Genomic DNA, 21686 nt, shown 5'->3' with positions numbered 1-21686 from the left:
TTGGTTCCCAAACCTCAGTCATGAGCACTGAGACATGAGTCTGGGGCCTAGACTTTCTGGACAATCATTGCTTTCCAGCTTTAGGCCGAACTGAAAGTTTGCAAATATTGTCTGGACGTTCCATTTGATAAGGAACTGAAGTTTATGAAATTCTTTCATTGGCCTTTGTCACTTTGTGTCCTGAAATTTATGATTAAGAGAATAAAACAATGATGTGGGAGGTACCCTTGCTTCTGGTAGATCCTACAAGAATAATTTTCTAGAATTTGCTACGTATACAAAGCCCGCAGCCTCACTCTTGATGGTTCAACTAAAATGGATAAGCCAGATCATTAAGACAGTTTCTTCATTTGGGGGTTTAGATCTCAGGCATGCTAAGCTCTCCTCCCAGTGTGCTTTGCCTGACATTTAATGCTTTGCTCCTTGCCTCAGTTCATCCTACTGGAGGCTCATGGTCTTGGACACTCACTGGTTTTGGTTCTCTTTGGATGAGGTGTGGGCAAATGGTCAGCTGTGGCTGAACTTCCAGGCCAACCCCAAATCCAGGTCATGGGGCAGAGCTCTCTGGATAAGGGGGTTCAGCGCCCACAGACGCAATCGCCAGCATCCCAGATTTTGTTCCCAAGCTCTGGCCTAAGACCTCAGAGCCACGTTAACCCAGGACAAGTGGTGTCTGACACCGATTCTGTCCTGCCTGAGAAGCTTGTCTGGCTCTGTCCAGCCGGTCCTCTACTAATTCAGGATCTCCTACTCTGATTATCCTTCGAGTTTCTCAGAAAGATGCTCATCTCAGGATTGGAACGATTGTGCTTGAATCGCTATACATTTGGGCCATTTTTAATCAGAAAGAGGCTCTACGCGTCTCTAGAACTGGCTGACACAGAACGTGGCCCAACCACTCAGATGTGGCCACGTTGAAGCCACATGATTTGAGGCAAGCTGCCCATCGAAGTGTTAGCTTTCAAAATATCACATCCATTGTGCTGTGTGGAATACATACGTAAACCCCGGCACCAACCTCCTCTCAGGGTCAGGGTGACATGAGTGAGAGGGATGGGGTGCGCCCAGGGAGGGAGGGAGGATTCCTGCTCAGGACATGACTCATGAGTTGGGAAGACAGACACCTTAATGGTTTGTGTATAGGGCCACAGGGCAGGCGCGGATCAAAGGACTTGTAACGCTGGAATAACTGGACCAAAATGTCAACTAGGCTGCGGCTGGAGAGGTAACCCCTACCCACCGACCCAGTGACCTCTGGGGTTAGCAAAATGGATACTTTCAGCTCAGGAAATGAATCAACAAACATATCAAGACCTAAGTTAGTCGGCTGTGTGTGTGTGTGTGTGTGTGAACATCTAAGATGTAGATTTTTCAGAAATGTCCATGCCACAGGGGAAAATGGAAGTGTGTGGGGGGTGGGTCATGTCTGTGGGTGGAGTGTCTGTGTGTTCTTAGAACCTGAAGAGAATTGAGATATAAGCATTACCAAAACGTGTATCTTTTGTAAAGTTCTGAGGTAACTCTTTTTATTCAGGAATAGGAAATCAGTATTATAAATGTGAGTTGCTGATAAATGACTCATGCTTGGTGTTTTTAAGAGTCTATCTGTCTAAGGTTTTTTTTTTTCAGGCTCTTTTCTGCCATTTGTTAATTAAATCTAGTTATTGATGTCTTCCTTAATTTGGTTCCAATGGAACTACCAATTATTGACCTTTAAGAACCCAGCCTCTCTTACTTCTCATCAGATATGGCAGGACAGAACCCGGAATAGAAGCTACTCAGGTCGTGTTACGTCTTGGGGACTTTGTGTCTTCTACTTCCTCTTAACTCCTCTGCCATACACTTTTCTGCTGGAATTGTCTCATTAATTTAGCTTTTCTGGGCTATTACTATTGCCAATGTTTGTTTCTGAATTCGTCACTTTGAGATACGAGTCCTGAGTGGGTGATGCCACATACGATGTCTGCAAAACCCTTATGTGTCATGGCGGGAGATCCTTTTGGGGACTAAAAATGTCGCAGAGTAGGAAAAACACAATGGTACCTCCTAGAGGTTCCTAACGCAAAATTCACAACAGTAGTTTGGGACCTGGAGATGTGAGAAAACCCTTCAAAAAGTCCCATCAAAACCCAAGAAAGTACCAGGCAGGGCAACACCTTTTGGACCCAAAATGAAGTCAAAATAAGTACATGCATGAATAGCAACATGAGGCTGTCGAGGCTACCAGAAATGTCAAGTGTCTGCCCTGGGCTGGAATGAAATGACCCGACAGTGGCAACCCACGTCTCCCTGGGCAGAGCCTCAGCCTGGGTGATGGGCTATGTCACATGGTACCCAATCGCTTTAAAAAGCCGGAATGCAAGCTCATTCACATCAAACACAATTTTGTGTGGAAAGAAAAACCTTCATATATATGCCTTGCACTGGGTCAAAATAATAAAAACTATCCTTGGTGGCAAAAAGATGAAAAAATCCGACGTAACTCAATGAAGACATTTTACACTGAGGAATCTTATCCCAGTCACTGGCCAATTAGCACCAAGGTGAATAAAACAGATCCTGGTTCAAGGATATAAAGGAATCAGGGGGGGAAAAAATCCAGATTTTTGCTCCTTCTCTATCTATCTTCATATATTTAAAATATCATACATCCTTCTCCTCTTTAAGATACCATGCATTCACTGGTTCTCGTTCGTCAGGCCACACTTTTGTGACTCCCTGAACCACGAGTCAATTCCTGGTGAAGGTCAAGTCCAGCCAGTTTGTTTAGAAAAATTTCAGCCATGTATTGACTATCGGGAAAGCATAGGCCGTGTGTTGTACACTTGTCAACCAACGCACATTTGCAGGCCTGCGATCCCGCCTGAGCCACGAGCTCACCTCTACCTTTCTCTCTCCCACCTTCCTCTAGCTCTGGAACTTCACAGAAAAGAAGGATGATTAGTCAAAGTTAATGGATCAAATTGCCTACTTAATCCACTCAACGCTCCCCAAAGGCTTCAAATCCACTTGCCAGTCTGAAGAGAGTGAAAAACCAGACCCCTCTAATGACTCTCCCTGGCTCAACTCAGAGGCTGTCTTCCGAGTCAGGGCTAAGGAGAGCCTGGGGAGATCTGTTGTCAGAAAAAGCCGTGTTACGGGAAAAGTGCAGACGCACTGCAGGAAACAGACAAAGTCCTCCACGTTCTCTGCCCCCCAAGCCTGCAGGTGTCCCATCCAGTGAACATCAAGACTTAATCTGATGTTAAAATGGTTAAAAATACATTGAGGAAGGAGAAAAATCCGCCTGTGATTTCCTGCATACGAGATTGAATATGGACAATTAGATATTCGGCAGCTTATCACAGAAGCAGCAAGGTCTGAGAACACACCTTCTTCCTCTTTAAAAACAACACCCAGTATTTCAGGCATCTTCAGGTGTGGGAATTTCAGGTCAGAGTTCTCGGCGGTGGGGTGGGGAGGAAGCAGGTGCTTCTTCTCAAGCCCCGGATGGTGGCCTTGTCATCCCTTTCCTCCTGGGGTCTTGCTCCCTCCCCCTTGGCCTACCTCCTGCTTGTCTGGGGATCTCAGCTTCATAGTCACTTCTTTGGGAAGGTCTTCCCCAGTTACCCTGGTTCTATTTTCCATCCTTTACTCGTGCTGTCCTGCTATAAGGATAGCAAGTCCACACTGAGCTGGCCTGGTAGTGATCCGAGGGACAATGAGGTCATTGAGAGCTTGGACCTCCTCTCTCATCTCTCTCCCCGGCCCCCAGCACAGTGCCTGGCACCTGCCCTTTACTCAACGAGCAGCTGAGTAACGAATGACTGAATGAGCGAACCAACGAACATCTTGATGGAGAGTGACGTGCTACCATGAGGTGGCTGACAGAGGTAAAATGAACGTGATTTTAGGGAGTTCTTGTGGACACTGGTATGCACAAAAAGCACCGGCCACTTTGCCCCCTGCCCTTTAGGGGCAGAAACTGGAGTGAAGAAACCAAACCCCAGGGATCAATACTACTCAACAGAATATAATGATCATGTTGAAAGCAGGACGCCGAAAGAAGGCAAAGTGCGATGATGTTTGTAATGACGTTTGGGTGTTTATATCATATAATCAAAACTCAGCCGATCCGGAGTGCTGAGGGAGGTGTAGACAGCATTGTCTGGTTAGGTAAGATTTACCTCAAATACCTTGTCAGTTTTTTTGCTTTAACTTGTTGCTGAGTTTGATATGGATGTTTTAAGACAGTTCACTGGATGAAAATTACGCTAAACTGCCATCCTATACCGGCAGAGCTGTAAGCAGCAGGTGTCCCCATTACTTCCTAGTGAATATGTGTTTCCTGGGCTTTGGAAGGTGGGATTCTGAAGTGTGGGTAACTAACCAGTACAGCCACGGGCTCCCAGCATGTGTCCGTGGCTGAGAGATGGAATGGGCCAATATCAGTGCTGAAAGGAAGTGAAGGGGTCCTCCAGGCAGACCTGCCCCAGTGCAGATGAGAAAACGGCCTCAGAGGTGGGAAGTGGCAGCCCAAGGCCTTAAGGTGGTAAGTGGAGCAATCAGGGCTCCATCTTGGTTCTCTGGAGTCCCCATTCAGGCCCTATCCACTCTTATTTGGACAAATTTTGGGTCCTGCAGAGATCTGTCCTAAGATCATGAGACTCACAGCTTACAGGACTAACCAGTTGAGTATGAGGAATCTGTGACCTTTAGAATCAGGTCAACGTGAGGGTTTTGATCAGCAGGGAAATCCCATGAGAATTCTTTCTTTTCTCCCTATGGACACAGAGAGCAGGATCTAAGAAAAGTCCCAGCTGGGATTGATGAAGACATAATAACCCACTATGGTTTTTTTGTCCTGCTTCGAGCTCAGCCGGCTCCACTCCTTCCACATCTCCTTGTCTCCTGGGCTCAACATTCTCCAATGCAAGTGGGACTACATCAAGTGGTGGGTTGTCATTGTATCACGAGGTAGACATGGCAGGCTGCCTAGCTTCGCCTTTGCGATGCAAACAGGGGTCACATCAGGACACTCACAGGATAAGATGCCCTTAAGCAGTACGTCCAGGCAAGCTGGAGGAAAATCTGGTCATTTCCTGGAGCTTTCACAGAAAATTCCTAAATATCAGTGGTGGCCCATCTTTAGAGGGTAAACACACGCACGCACACATACACACACACACACACACACACACACACACACACACACTGACTTGAGACTGACCAATGGATCTGGAAACAAAGTAGAAGGTACACACCCAGAATCCACCTTCAGGCCACAAAAGGAGAGGCAGTGTGGCCTGACGGACAGTATGTGGCTTTTGGAATCCGACATAACTGGGTTATAATTGCAGTCCTGCTATTTACCGGTTACATGTCCTTTGGGGAATTAATTAATCTCTATTGAGGAATTAATTAATCTCTATGAATCACAACTTCCTCATTTCTAAAACAGGCACATCACACTTACCCTGTAAAGTTGGGATGGAAATTAAATGGAAAGGATAGGAACAACACTCCCAACATGGTACCCGACCCCAGACTCTTGACTGCTGTTAGCGTTAGTAATGCTGTGGCTATTTAACTATACCCTCAGCAATGAAGCGCATTCTCGTTCAGAAATTCTACCTATGTTTTCAATCTTCACAGGGCCTGCATTATTTTCATGCTAACAATGATGGCCAAAGTCAGTCTACCGTGTAGAAATGACTAATATAGGGGCGCCTGGGTGGCACAGCAGTTAAGCATCTGCCTTCGGCTCAGGGCGTGATCCCGGCGTTCTGGGATCGAGCCCTGCATTGGGCTCCCTGCTCCGCTAGGAGCCTGCTTCTTCCTCTCCCACTCCCCCTGCTTGTGTTCCCTCTCTCGCTGGCTGTCTCTATCTCTGTCGAATAAATAAAATCTTTAAAAAAAAAAGAAAAAAGAAATGACTAATATATACAATGAAGTGGCACATGTGTACTTTTTCCCAGGTGATTCTTCTAAAAAGCCTGGAGGAGTATTAGCAAATTGTCTCGATCGGGATGCCATGGTGAATGGGAAAGGGATGGATGGGACAGGGCTGAGGATGTCAAAATATCTGAGGACAGACCCCAGGCTCTGAGAGGGGGCTTGCTTCTGAAAGAGCAGTTGCACCTCCCCTGGCCTATTTCTTGTCGTAAAAATCAAGTTACAATTATCAACGACCTCACACAATACTTTTTACAGCGACATGAAAGCTTCGCCCTTTGGTATCCTCTTGTAAATCGTAAGTCTAAGATGCAGTCTGTCTGATAATCCATTGTTGCCCCTATAATCCATTGTTCACAAGGCACCCAAAGTGATCGACCATTGACCCAGTCACTCAAGCCAGAAACCTGGACATCAAACTTGACTGGTTCCTCTCCCTCGCCACCTATAGCTATCATTTCATTCATTCACTCACTCAACAAACTGTAACTGAGCCCTTCTATTTAGCAGGTCGTGTTCTAACTGCGGACTACAGAGTGAGTAAGTGAAATCCGTAATTCCCACCTTCCTGATGCATCTAAACCGCTGACTGAATTGACCTCTAAAGTGTATCTTTCCTCGGTCTCCCTTTCTCTTTCATTCCTAGCAGTACTTGGCATTTCATAGATGCTCAATTAATCTTTATCGAATGAATGAATACATGCGAATGTAACTATCTGGACATCTGCTGTCTACACAGCACAGATTAGGGCTCAGCACACTGATGTCATTAACACTATTTCTAAGCACACATTATGAATTAGTAGACACCAGAACATCTGGCCAATTTAGCCGGGAACTACCCCCAGTGAAGCATTAGTATGTTTTATCTGCGTTATGCAAACACTCAGATGGTCTGGACTGTCTGTGGAACCGACTGGGGGTCTGGCAGAATGCGGGCTCAGCCAGACCACCCCTGATCTCTTCTAGGTGCACGTCCTGTCTCTGAATCACACACACGACTCACTGATTTCTAGAGCTAAGCCTAAGTACAAACTCGAGAGCTTGTGGACATTTCCATGGATTCGGTCATTTCCACTGGGTTATTTACAAACATCAATACACATTCACTGGCTTGTAGGTCTGACGGCATCACAATGAATTGAGATTATTCATGCTGAACATGGCACAGATGGGTCGTATCCAGGCAAAACTCAGGCATCACAAGAAATGCGCAGTATGGTTAAACACAGAGATTCATAATCTTTGACTGATAATGACATGTCATCCCAACGATTTCATGACACCAGCAAATATCTTTAGGAAATCAGCAAAGAAAATATTTCCACTTTTCCTATCCAATTTTACCAGATGGCTCAATCGTGAAAGAAAACCAAGTCTCTCCACCTGTCTCGTCTTGGTTCTCAACTATTAGTGGCCAGGTGAGGTACACTAGTGAGAACAATGAGGAATTTTCCCAGTTTCTACAATCAGCTTAAATAGGGATTTTTTTCAAATGCGATGATCAAAAGAAAAAAGAGAAACATGAAAACCAAGAGATAAATTTATGCAATTACTGAGGTATCTGGCGTGAGGCACACATCTCCTCTCAGTAACCGGCATTCAGGCTCGAGCTAACAACAGGCTGAGGGAGCAGGGATGACACTGTCGGCTGGCCGTGCATTCACTGCAATAAGTGTTCAAGACCATTATTTTATATAACAGCAAACTGTACCATGCAGACCAATCCAAGGATGGAAAGAAGTAGACACTGAACTTAGCGATGGCTTGTGTGGACATAGAATTTGGGGGGGAAATTAAACACTCACAAAAGACAAGTGAAGACCTAAAGGTAGACTCTTACAGGGCATGCGGGCTTAGCTGGACCTACGCCCTTCCCCAGTGGAATCTGGTCCATGGACTGTTCCACAGCTTCTTCACACAGAACTGGAAAGAAACAGGCCAACCTGGCCTTGGGGCACCCCACATCCATCTTTCAAATGCAGAAGAAAGAGGGAAGGCTTTCAACAATTTAACCTGCTCCATTTTAAATGTCCTTAAGCAGATAGATTTGTCTTATCTGCAAGTTAATGAGAAAAGTTCAGGTCCATAGATGAGGACAATTAACCCATTTATATCCTCATAAAGCTGTGGACACGCTTCACACTGCTTTCAGCTTTGCTTGGCTCGGGAGCCTGTTGGAAACTGTTTCTAAGTCTTATATATTGGCTTCTTTTGTTTCTTTAAAAAAGTATGGTGGAGTTACACCATGAACTTACATGAATTCGACTATCTGTGCTTGGCCTAAAGGGTTAAAAAGTAAACTCCTAGGAGAGCAGGTCATTTTGCCCAGGCTCTGCACAAGCACGCTGGGGGACAAGAGCATCTCTGAATCCCTCTGGTTCTCTCCCTGATCAGCCTTACTTCTCCAGCGCATCTCGGAGTCTGAGTATCTCATTGGATTTAGTGTGATTCTGGTATTTGGAAAAGATAAATTTTTAAAACAGTCTGATTATTGGTGATTTATACCTACATACTGACTCTGTAGCCCTATCCCTCATTTAAGATGCAAATCCACACTAAATAGGAATAGAACTATGTGGGCAGCTTTGAAGTTGCAGACTTTGCCCAAAGCACTCACACTCACCCTTGGCCTCACTCAGGCTGCTTTTATATTCCCAGATCAACAGTGCCCTCCTGATTTTAAATTTCAGAGGGCAACTCAGAACTCCTGGCCTGCCAGCTACCTAAGAAATGGCATTCTCATGGACTTGATCTTCTACTTTTCTTGCTAGTTTCATCACACCAGGTTCCCCAACATGAGTGATTTTGCAGGGTGGGGGCGGGGGGATGGGATTATAATCCACTTTCACATGACGTTTATCTTCAGCTAGGTCAAAAAAAAAAAGAGAGAGAGAGAGAGAGAGGTGTGTTGGGAACCTGTGATATTTCTGGTATTTCCTAAAATCGCATACATAGGTTAATTCTGTCCTGAGGAGAGATGTTTAATCATTTGCAACTATGGTGCTCAGCAGAGAGAAAGTTAAAGATGAATCGGTTTTCTCTGAGGCGTCTGGGCTGGGGGTGCACTCGAGCATGCATTCTTGGCTAACCGGAAGAAGGAAGCCAGGACTTACGTTCTGTTTCCCCACTATGTTATCAAAGGGCAGTTCGGGGCTCCAGGATCCTTCTGTGAATGTCGCCCCACTGTTTCTCCTGTCTGAGGAGCTCACCGACTCCTTGACGATGTCTTCGGGCAACGACAGCAGACTTTCCTCAGGCTGCTTAATCAAGTAGGTCTCAATATTATGCTTCCTCAAGAATTCGTTTCTCTCTTTACCATGACCCTCTTCCACGTTATAGTCGCCGTTGAGGCAGTCCAGCGTGGCTTTGGAAATGTGAATCCTCCTGTGTGCACAAAGCATAGGTCATTAAACACTCCCGAGGTGGCCCACAAGGCCATCGCTGTTTGTCGTCCTGTGCAAAGCCAACATCAGGGCGACACATGGGTACTGTGAAGATATGTTCTCAAGGACAATATACGCGCGCCCCTGAGAAAGCAGAAAGAATAAAAGGAAACAGAAGGACAGACATAAATCAATGAGCAATGTATTGCTGACCTCACCCCAAGGGCTACTACTGTAGCCTCTGACAAAATCCGGCCTTGCTGACCTATACCTAAGCACCTCTTTTTGGCTTTTCTTATGACTGTCAGCCTGATCCCAGCAACCTTCAAGAATCAGTGATTTTTCGGTGTTGTTGATTGTACTGGCAAAACAAGCTCCATAAAGGTTTCTGAACCCAAGAGCAATTATGGTCCAAATCACCACGTAACCACAGCCATTCCCTTAGGGTCTTGGGACTTTTCTCATCATTTTAATTTTCATATATTTGTGCTTGGATTCTTCAACGTGTCTATAATCCTCTTAAGAACAAAGGCGGTCTTATGGGTTCACAGGGCTGCAGAGAGGGTCCTTTAGGAAAACTATTCTAAGATGCAATTCCTTCTAGAAGGTGTATATAGCAAGGAGCAGGGAACAGAGCTGTGAACACAGATAGGCAGGTGGCTGGCTAGGCTCACTCACAAGGTAAGTGACTCATTCCTACATCATCACTGCTTCACAGCGCATGATCCAAGTTGTTGTTTTCATTTTTGTTTTAGCAAAACAACAGATGACATCAAGAGCCTTAAGGAGCAGACTGGAACTGTGGGAACTTCTCAGGGTAAATCCTTTGAGGAGGAGTCTTTCTGTCTTCTTAACTGTCTAACTCAATCAGACTACTTATTGTGCTGTATTGTGGTCCGAGTAGATTAGTATGGTGATGATGAGCATGGACTGTTTGGCCAGATTGCCTGGATTGAAATCCTAGCTTTACCACTTGCTAGCTGAGAGATCTAGGGCAAGGTACTTAAACTTTCAGTAAGTCTGTTTTCTCACCATAAACATGGGAAAATAAAAGGACCCATCTCTTACGATCATTGTATTTCAAAGATGATTTTTGTAAAGTAGTCAAGACAGTGTGCATGGTACACTATACGTACTATAAAAGGACATGCTTAAAATATTAGGAGTATTCTCAAAAATGCCACTGTGATCATATTACTGTTGCCTAGTCTGTGCCTCCTCGAGGCTTACAAGATACAACCTAAGGTCTGAAGAAGGCTTCTGAGCCCCTATTCTCTGGGTCCTTATTCTCTGGGCTCTACCACTTCAAAGCTCATTCTCTGACACTGTTCCCCCCCTGTACCCTATGCTTTCTCCAGCTAATCAAGCCATTGGCATTTCTTTAAAGTCAAGATGCCATTTCATGCCTATGAAACTCAGAACAAGCCACGCTCTCTGCCTAGAATGCTCCCCCCATGTTTTCTATAAGACAATTTCCTACTCTCTAATTCAACTCAAAAGTCATTTCCCTTAGGCTGACTTTACCACTCCTCTGAATGAATGAATGGATGAATAAGGGAGATGCTTAGTATTTTGCTTGGCTTTTGCAATCCAAGAAAAAGGATATCCAAGGAAACAGTAAAATTTTTTAAAGGAGCATTTCCAAATTCATCGTACTTTTAGTACTATCTCTACTTCCCTGTTACCCTTTTTGCCCATCGTGCTAAGCTCCTGTTTACAGAGAATAACTAACTCACTGCAGAGGACACAGAAAGAAACAGAAACTACGAAAAATGCATTTCTGATCATTTAAGATACATTCTCCATGTTTTCCAAACAAGTATCATCATACGCAGTCATCGATTTCAAAGGCGAGTCAAAATATTAAAAATAAAATCATGCGCATCGTGTTTTGAGCTTTCTTGAGAAATGTGAGGAATGTGTGTAAGTGCAAATTATTCTCATAATGAATTTTGTTAACACACGGGAACGCAGTCATGTTAACCTAGGGAAATAAGAAAGTCATTGACATTCTATGAAATGGACGCTCCAGTCTTCTTTCTCTGATCAAGCCCAGGGCTGGGTACTGGAAAGCTGTCTTTTTCTCCCCGGCAAAACAAAACTCTTGGAAGGGTTTTGTTAAGTCCGGTGGTTGACTTTCTCTTAAAATAATTAAGTTAAATACCAACCTTATTTGATATTTTATCTGGATTCTACATTTTATTATACTGCTGTCAGTGCTCAGTGAGAATAATATTTGCATATCCTAAATCAATATTACGTTTTCCTCAGTGGAAGACATCCTCACTTTTATTTATTGCTGATTGTTCTGAAGTTCTAATCAACATACGCTTAAATGTTTTGATAGAAACTGGGCTTCCGATGTTCATTCTCATCCTTGCCAGTGCCTTGAGCTTGGGAGTGAAGCATTTGCAGATGACAGTGTGGTGATTACATTTCCCCCTAAAGAAATGAATCTGTTCTCAGACAATATTCTCATATATGAACGTTGGGTCAACATTTTCTGGTAATTTCAAATGCCCGGATATAATAATAACAGTCATGCTAGTAAATAAGATGTAACAATTGGGTGACACTTATTTTGCATAAATGTTATTTTGTAGCCAAAGGTATTACTAGATGTTTGGCTCTGTGGATCATCTCATATAATTTCCATTCTTCCCAACCGCTCTCAGGGATAGGCATTTCTTCCCCTCCATTTGCAGATGGTGAGTTTGGCCCGAGGACAATGAGTAAGTAACTGGCCTGAGGGCCTATCAGAGGCAGATGATGATACAGGCTTGAGACAAGGACTTGCATTTTCAGAGTCTTTTCAAGACCCTACAGCTGTATCATCTGGCCACGATGACAGCCACGACCACAGTGAATATGTCCTGAGCACAGGACAAGGGACTTTACATGCATTATCTCATTTAATAAAAGCTCAGAAACAGCGGTCCTCAAGGTGTGGTACAAAGGCCAGCAGCATCAGTATCTCCTGGGACCTTGTTAGGAAGGGCCTATTCCTAGATCCTCTCCAGACAAACAGATCAAAAGCTCTGAGGGTGGGGCCCAGCTACCTATGGTTCCACAAGCCCTCAGGCGATGCAGACGCATGCCAAAATTTGAGAATCCCTGCTTGTGTAGGGCCACGTGGCTGATGTCCCTGGCCAAGAAAGGATTTTAATCCAATTCCGCATGACCTCAGGGTCAAGGTGCCAACGACCATGGCACGGAATTGTACACCTGCCTCTCTCTTCTTCTGTTCCATGCATCGTGCTAGCCTCTGGGACACAGAGAGGGTCTGGAGACTCACAATAAGAGGACAGCCATGCGCAAGCTGGATACGTTAGAGAATACAGTGATTTAACAGTGATGCGTAGTGAGGCACTTATTAGCTATTTTTATGTGATATCTGCAATTTCTCTGAGCCTCAGTTTCCTCGTGAACACAAGAAAGCGAAGACTGGTACACCTGCTCTCAGTGCTCGTTGCTTTACTGCTCTTTGCAGATAGTCCATCTTTTGCCAATTGAAGGTCTGGGGCGACCTGGCACGGAGCAAGTTTATCAGCACGGTTTCTCCAACAGCGTCTCCTCACATCGGGTCTCTGTGTCCCATTTTGGTAATTCTTGCAATATTTCAACCAGTTTCATTATTATTCGATTTGTGATGCTGATCTGTGATCAGTGATGAGGACTTGCTGAAAGCTCAGATGATGGATTGCGTTTTTTACCAATAAAATACTTAAAAACTAAGGTACGCACAGGGCTTTTTTTAAGATATAGGGTACTGCACACTAAGAGACCACAGTGCAAACATAGCTTCGATAGGCTCTAGAAAACCAAAATATTCATCTGACTCATTCTATTGCAATATTCACTTCATTGTGGGGGGTCTGGAACTGAACCCCCAATATCTCTAAGGTATGTCTGTATTTACTACGTGGAGTGCCGTAGATCGCATGATGAAACATACTGATGGTAGTTAGCTGACCGGGGAGAGCATAGCACGTACTCAATACGTGTTTGGAACTGGGGGCTAATTCTCACTGAAAGGAAAAGTAAGCTGAGATTATTCCTACAAACCTTGATGGACAGGGAAAGGAAGTAGGCATTTGAAAAGCAAATAAAACCCAACGATTTCAAGCCATGGAGGATTTGGGAACACGTCTGGTTTTACCACATCTCTGCACAAGGGCACATCCTATGCCCCAGCAGACCTGGATACAGTACGGAAGGCTAAGTACTTTGTAAGTACTATCTTATCGGAAGCCAATTTTTTGAGGTCGCTGGCATTCTCAGCCCAGCTTTCCAGTGAAGAAACCAGGCAGGGAGATTCAGAAACTTGCCGCAGCCTCTATACCTCGTAAGTAGTAAATACATCATTCACATAAATCATCAGATTTAAACTCGGTCACTCCTGGGTTTCTTGGTGTGATCGACAACACCAGCTAAGCTGTGTTCTGTGGTTTCCAAAGGGACTGTACTGAGCATAGGCAACTCTTCACGTGGCCGCATGTTTAAGACACGCACGTGAATGGATCAGCTGTCTGGTTTGTTTGAATCCAGCAGGTAATTATTTGTAGGAAAATCCCAGAGACTGTAAGCATTTAAGAAAGCCAGTGGTGACATGTTAGGCTTATCTTAGCTCTAAGCCTGCATGGCAAGGAGCGGTGACCATGAAAGACAGGGAGGGCTCCCTTAAAAGGATGGCCATGTGCCCGCAGACGTCACTGCATGGTTTACAAAGTGAATCACACCCACTGCTGGACGGAGCCTCAGACAACATCTGTGAGGTGGACCGTGCCCATTTGGCAGATGAGAAAACAAACCCTCATGGGGAAGGGACATAAAATCATAAGGTACCGTATCAGTATTATCATCTCTCTTTTTATAGTGAGACTCAGAGAAGTTAAGTATTGGCCTGAGATCATGCAGACGTAACAATAAAAACCAAGTCTGTGCTAAAATCACGTGCCAGGTGCTATGCGTGTTTCCTAGGACTGGCTAAGGTAACAGAGCTTAGCATGGAGCCTAGTGGAAATCCTAGTTTCTCTGATACTATATCCTATAGTTTATTTCCCATGATACCATGTTACCTGATATTAAATATAATTAGAAAGGAATGATGGTAGACACCAAAGAACTCTGTGATTCCAAAGGTAGTGTTGGGGGTGAGGCATGGGGAAAGGAATATGCATATGCTCTCTGTCTATCTTAGCTTTCTGTCTGCCTCGTGGTCTATCAATCAATCAACCAATCGTTCATCTATTATTTATCATCTGTTAGAGAGAGCGTATGTGCAAGAAATCAGTACCACTCACTGGTTCACATGTATCTAATATCTTATTAGGCCCAACCTACATAAGCAGAATCTTACTACTACTTTTCAGGGTTCAGTGGACCCTTCCAGGCCACTATTACCACTGAGGATTCTATACCCACTGGTCTTGCCAGCCAATTCGGAGAGCTGAGTTTTCAAGGTAGGTCAAGTCATAGAGGAGGTCAGGAGGTCTTACCCCTGACTGCCCACGAGAATTGCTTAAGAAGTTACAGACTCTTCACAGATTCTGCTTTATGTGAACTGGCATGGGTCTGGACACCAATGGTTTTTTAAAATGTTCCTCTGTGGATTCCAATGAGAAGTTGAGCCTGAAAACCAATGTTTTGCAGGGCTGGGTCCTGAACACCTGCCTGTTGTCCCACCATCCCCCCTGCCTGTGACAAATTTCACTACACTTTGGAGGCCAATATTTGTACGACGTTTTAGTGTCCTATTTCCTCCCAAACAACCGCTTCTTAAATGGATACCTCTGAATTCTGCACACAAGAAACCAACCGTCGCAAAGTGAGCAAATGACAAGGGTTAAACAAGAAGAGGGCTTTTTTTTGACTTACCCGGGGATTCCTCCAGATTCGAGTTTGTTTGCAATGTCCACATCCCAAGACCAGACATCAAACTGCCACTTCCGCAGGCCCAACACGCCACATAGCACTGAGCCAGAGTGGATTCCGATCCGCATGTCCACATCATGCTTCGTCCTCGACCTCACATACCTGTTGACACAGGTGAATGGAGACACATGCATGAGGCCAGAGCGGGCACTCTCAGCCTTGGCGGCAGCCCCGTTCTTCCCAACTCCATAAGTTCAACTTCTGCCCGATCATACACCACCTCTTCCATGAAGCCTTCTTAGATTTTTCTGGTAATGGGAAGGAATTTCTTGCTCCTGAGCCCTCCTACTCTTCTATCTTAACTTTTAAGTGTCCTTATCACCCTTCCCAAAGCTGCTCATACTCTACAACCTGTCTCAGAGAATGGCATCAACATCGTTCTCTGCCCACTAGTGTGTAAGCCTGGGATCCACTAGAGACTCTGCCATCCGTGGCATACTCCATTTCCAACCCAAGTGTTTTCATTTTCACTCTGTTTCCTTCTCTCTGTTCCTCCCACCAACACTATCTAGTTCAGCAGGCTTCAGTCCGGGTCCCTGCCCCAGCCTGACCTTCCTCCAGCCCATGCTCTGTCAGGCTACCACAAACACAAATGTGACATCACTCCCTCACTCCCTCATTGAAGATTCTTTCCTGACCTCTTACCCCAAGAGCAGTGGACTCCGGAGCGGAGTGCTAGCATCCCAGGGCTGAACGTGTTCGCCCACTGGCACGCAGGAAGAAAATATTAATCCACGTATAGCTTTTTTAATAATCTTTACCCAAATTTGATATATGGGTTGCCCTCATTGACCTCACAGGGTCCATGCCAGACTGTAAGCATGGACGAAGCTTCTTGAGAAAAGAAAGGACTTCTACTATCAGAAGGTTTCTGTAGGCACCCACATCCCGTCTTCACTTTCAGAGCAGTTCAAACAATTTTAGTTTGAGTTAAATGATGCTGTTTCGCAGAAAGAAATTCAAATGGTAGAATATGATACACTCGACTCTTGAAACCATGCATGGGGATTCACGCCTTGCCAATTGTTGGGCTTAAAAACATGACCCCTCCCCCCGGCCTTTATTTGAAAGAATAAATGAATGAGTGATTCCATGTACAAAACCGAATTTTTGTCTTCACTGTTCCTCACAAGTGGTAAGATAATACAAAGTTATTTAAATAAGAAATTAAAATCACAGTGGGTTGCAAATATAGAGATATTGAAATAAATCAGATACTAGGAAGGCAGGAATGGGACAAAGTCTGTGGCTAAAGAAACAATTCTCGTCCCTGAGGAAGATTCCAGTTTCTGGGCCAATGTTTTAACTTTAACTTTTACCTTAAAATTATATAGTACCCTTCACCCCCCCAAGGAAGCGAATAGAAGCCAACTGGAAAACTTGACCAAGGCAAGAGGAGGAACAGCCTCTAGCAGTTGAGAGGAGCATTTCAGCTCCGACACAGTCACCCAGTGAGCGTCTGTGGGGCAGGTCGCCAGGAGAGGTCGTCCGTGCTGTCGGCCAGCTGCGTCAAGTACGACAATACCAAGCACGTGGCAGGATTGCACTTTCCTGTATATTTCATGTTGTTTTTGGCCAACAAAATGTGAACAGGAGTGACATGTATGATTCGTTTCTGGGCAGAAGCTTTAAGAGCCTGAACAATCACACAATCTTTTTTCCCTTTCCTTCTCTGTCAATTGTCACTCAAGGACACTTGGAAGAGACTTCGAAACTGGGATTCTTGAATGAGGATGATGTATGGTGGCACCTTGCCACTCCCCCCAACCCTACCCTGGGGACAGGAAACGGGAGTGAAAAATTAATTTCTGCTGTTTTAAGCCACAGAGAATTGGGAGGATGTTTGTTACTTCCACATAACCAGGACCATGCTGACTGGTACAATCATCAGGCCCAATCTACCTTCTTCTCATTACCCCCACCGCGTAGGGCTCACTCAGGACTCTAGCACCAGACTACCCGAGTTGACATCTTCCTCTGCCACTTCCTAGCTATATGACCTTAGACAAATTACTTAGCTTCCGTCTATAAAATGGGAATAACAACAGCACTGTCAGGATTAAGTGAACAGACGAATGTAGAGTTGAGAACATGTCTGGCACATTCTAAGGATGACTTGGCTGCTCATCACCTATGAAGGCCTTGCAGCCAGGAAGGAAAAGGATGTCCTTGTGGTCACATCGCCGGTAAGCAGGATTCTAGGACCAACCTGGGCTGTGGTGTCTTTACCCCTCACCCTCTTTGCAACAAAAGTCCTGTCTGTGGCATGCGATCCTGGGCAAATAGCTTGGTCTGACCCTGAGTTTCAAGAGCCATAAAAGAAAGCTCTAGCAGATTGCTTCACTCACAGAGCCTTTGCGAGCCCCGAAGGACGTAATGGATGTTAAAATGCTTTGCCAACTAATTGTGAGGGACTCCTGAACAGCACACTGTGTTCATGCCATTAGGTAATTAACGCGACACAGGGAATGCATTGGAACCTCTTAATGAAAAGGCATTTAAATTTTTTATTTTCTTCTGCAAAACAAAAATCATAATAAGACAAAATTTCCTTATGGCACCGTTTTTTTCCCCTTTCTTTTTGTTATGTCTGGGATCTGCCTTAAATGAAAGATAGGAATGAACAGTGGCAAAGCAGTGAATAATTTACTGACCTGATGGTCACCCACAACCGCAAACACACACGTGTTTCAGGATCAGCTCTCGAGGGGAGGGCCTTGTGAGCATCCTTGAAGCTAAAATGAAGGAATTCTGCTCTGCGTTACAAGCTTTGTTCCCTTCGTCCCAGGCACAGCCCCAGGGATGCTTTGCAGTGTCTTATCAGCCACAAATAAAGAGAACAGGACTAGAGATCATTTGCCCTCTAACTATGTGTGCTCTTCTCTTTCCTCCCCACAAACTCTGAGCCTCCGGAGGGCAGGGGGTCCTATCCGTATTTCCGCACGTCCAGACCTTCGCATAGCGCTGAGCGCGTAAGTGTAGTCAGTGCTCAAAGGTGTTTACTGAATGAATGGACAAAGCTCAAAGGCTTTCTTGCTCTATGGCTCCGTGTTGTCCCAGGATGCTTCTAAGAGTCCCAGGGAGCCACACAGGTGTCTTTGAACCTGCTGCATGTTTCCCCTTCAAATAAGGCAGCTTTGATCTCATCTGTTTCTCATGGCCGGCTTCCATCTAAGATTTCTTTTGAGTAAAGAATGCACTTAATTATTACTAGTTTTTGCAGCTGTATGTCAAGCTGGGGACCAATAACACAACAAGCAACCCGCAAAAAAAATTGAAGATGCTGTTTCTTTTATTTGAACCATGAAAGAGGAGAGTGCTTGGTATATGGTAAAACATGAAAACCCTGAGAATTTTTCTTTGGATTTCAATGCTTCAAATGGTTCTTTTTTATGCCAATTAATCAATCTGTAGAAGGTGCTGGAGGAATGATAAGAAGCATAATCTAGCAGCCATCATTGATCTGTAAATCAGACTCTCTCTACTGTTAAATGAATGGATGAATAAAAAGACCAACTTCAGTCGGTTAAGGGTCTGACTCTTGATTTCGGCTCAGATCGTGATCTCGGGGTTGTGAGATCCCCCGAGTGTGGAGCCTGCTTAAGATTCTCTCTCACAGGGTGCCTGGGTGGCGCAGTCGTTAAGCGTCTGCCTTCGGCTCAGGGCGTGATCCCAGCGATCTGGGATCGAGCCCCACATCAGGCTCCTCCGCTAGGAGCCTGCTTCTTCCTCTCCCACTCCCCCTGCTTCTGTTCCCTCTCTCTGTCAAATAAATAAATAAAATCTAAAAAAAAAAAAAAAAAGATTCTCTCTCACTCTCTCCTTTGCCCAACCCCCCCAACCCCCCTACCGCCCCCCCCACGCTATCTCTGTCTATTAAAAAAAAAAAAAAGAGACCAACTTCAGCACTGGAGCAGTTGCTACTGTGGGAGGAAGGATGCCCAACTCCTCATCTCTGGAGGCAGAGACCAGAGTTCCAATGCTCCCTCTATCCCTTGCTGGCTGTGGGAGTTAGGACACACACATATATTCCCCCTTCTCCTCTGGCAGTGGGAGTAATATCAGCTCCTCCATGCAAATCACTCTCAACACCACCAAGGAGCAGAGCGTGCATTGAAGTCAGCCAGGATGTGAAGTTAGGTTTCCCCACTTGCTGGCTGTGGCCCTCGGGCTGGGTGCGTTAGGCTCCAAGTCCTGCTCTCTCAAGTACAATGGGAAAGAGAACGGGTCCTTTGCAGAACTGTTAGGATGCTTTATAAACTCATGTATATAAAGCCCTTAACCTGGTGTATGCGAACATGCAAAAATAATAACTAATACTAATTTTTGTTAGTATTATAACAACTTATAATTACACATGTTGAATCGGATAAAACCGATTACAACCAAGTCCATTTCACATACAAGATAGGCAGTTCCTAGGCATAAATTGGCTCCAAAAGGACGAACTAATTCATAATTTAATAAAAACTGAGTTGTCCTCAGCTACTTGGAAGAAACAGTGCCTTTGAACATTCTGGAAAAACGGAAAAGCGAGAGAGTTACTTATGGAGGTCATCTACGATCACCAGGCAGGGCGTTTTGTTCAGATGTCACATCTTATCTTTGCAATACCCTGTGTATTATTATCACCGACACCATTTTCCAAATGAGGAAACTGAGTCTCAAGCAGTTCCTTTCTTTAGTTCACACAGCTACAGGTGAAACAGCTGGAATTTCACCCCAGATTTGTGAGCCTAAACCCAAGAAGCCAAGCTCAGGGGTATACGGACCACCAGGGTCTGATCTGGCTCCACCCAGTAGGCCAGTGACAGTCTCTACCAATTAATTCCAAAGACATCACACTTCTTAAAGTGTTCGAAAGCCACCATGTCTTATCTTAGCATAGAAACTGCAATTTCGCAAAGTGCTTCCTTTTGATGCCCACAGTGATTCTGAGAGGCTTATTTCTACCCTTCTTCTTCTTTAAATATTGTATTTATTTATTTATTTGAGAAAGAGAGAGAGAGCACAAGCAGAGGGGAGGGGCAGAGGGAGAGAGAGAAACAGACTCCCTGCTGAGCAGGGAGCCCGACACGGGGCTCGATCCCAGGACTCCGGGATCGTGACCTGAGCTGAAGACAGACACTTAACCGACTGAGCCACCCAGGCACCCGCTCTATTACCTTTTCTGTATCCGGCCTTTTATGTTCACAAACCTATTGCATCCTTACAACCATTGAAAGCCACCTAGAGTTCATTCACTCGCTCATTTATTCAACAAACATCTCTTGAAGACCTCTGCAGATATAAGCAGTAAACCAAAGGGACAAGTCGGGAAGTCAGTGTCTGCGTTCACAGAGCTCCATGACGAGGGTTTACTCCATGGCATAGCTAAGAAAGCCTGAGCAAGACAGAGGCTAAGTCATTGAGTCAAGGTCAGTGAGTAATGGCCCCCATCAGTCCTCACCGCACCAGGCTCTAAGCTGAGTGCTCTGTAGACACTTCGTTGCTGCCTGCACCCCCTTCAGCATTAGACTCCTGTTCTTTGGGTAGAAAGTGATGGAAAGACCTAAGGTTGCATTCCTGTTCCAAAACAGTGCGGACCCAGTGAGAGAAACAATCTGGCCATCTGTTTTCCGTCACAGAGCTTTATGTCCCTCTCTTTTTTTCTTAAAATAGATTTTGGGGGAGGTGGAAGCAGCTATGGTGGAGGAAGTAGTTCTGGAGGAGGAAGTGGAGGCAGCCATGGAGGAGGAAGTGGAGGCAGCCATGGAGGAGGAGGTAATTCTGGAGGAGGAAGTGGTGGTGGCTATGAAGAAGGAAGTGGATCCAACGGAGGAAATGGAAGATCATCTCAGTCCCAGTCCTCTTCCTCCAAATCTGGTGAACGTGATGATAAACAAGGCTACCAGAATCAATACTAGAACTCCTGTAAACTTTCCTGGCCCTGCCCCCAGCTGAGTGTCCTCCAGACAAGCAGCCCCCAAAGAAGCCTGCTCATTGTCTTCTGGCATCAGGAATAGCTGGCAGTGAGCCCCAGAGCTCATTTGGGACTGGGCTGAGTGGGCATGTATGCCTCTAGCTGCCCATTGGCTCCCTCCCTTGGGAGGCTTGGGGAGACCTCTCTTCCACTGTCTGGTCTGGGGCTGACCCCACTCCCTGCCTGATCTCAAGTCCCTAATAAAGCTTTCCTACTGCAAATATAAACAAAAACAAAAACAAATAAAAGCACTGAGGTTGCCCAGATGTGTGTGTGTGTGCGCACGTGCTCCGTAAAGCATACTTTTTTAAACTCACAACCATCTTCTTGTGCCATTGAATATTAACGTAAACCATGATGCTTCACAGTTTCCCATTTTCCTATTTTGTAGCGTGCCAAAACTGACCTAAGTCTTTCTTTGCCTTTGGACATTTACAGAGTACAGTGAGCTGGCTGAGGGTCTTTCTCTG

General features: G+C 45.1%; 1 protein-coding gene across 3 annotated transcripts in view; it reads right to left on the bottom strand.

The window, feature by feature from the left end:
- ADCY8 (adenylate cyclase 8) overlaps positions 1-21686 on the bottom strand; it is a 223451-nt gene that overhangs the window by 93082 nt on the left and 108683 nt on the right. For all 3 annotated transcript variants that reach the window (XM_045812205.2, XM_087864614.1, XM_087864615.1), the window contains exons 6-7: positions 15198-15356; positions 9051-9321 (exon numbers count right to left, since the gene is read on the bottom strand). In XM_045812205.2, coding sequence (XP_045668161.2) covers positions 9051-9321; positions 15198-15356 — 430 coding nt within the window. The remainder of the gene's footprint in view (positions 1-9050; positions 9322-15197; positions 15357-21686) is intronic.

The sequence above is a fragment of the Ursus americanus genome, chromosome 9, assembly GCF_024610735.1.
Source record: "Ursus americanus isolate L20-20 chromosome 9, mUrsAme1.1.p, whole genome shotgun sequence".
Taxonomy (NCBI): domain Eukaryota; kingdom Metazoa; phylum Chordata; class Mammalia; order Carnivora; family Ursidae; genus Ursus; species Ursus americanus.
This window is presented reverse-complemented; position numbering and strand designations above follow the sequence as displayed.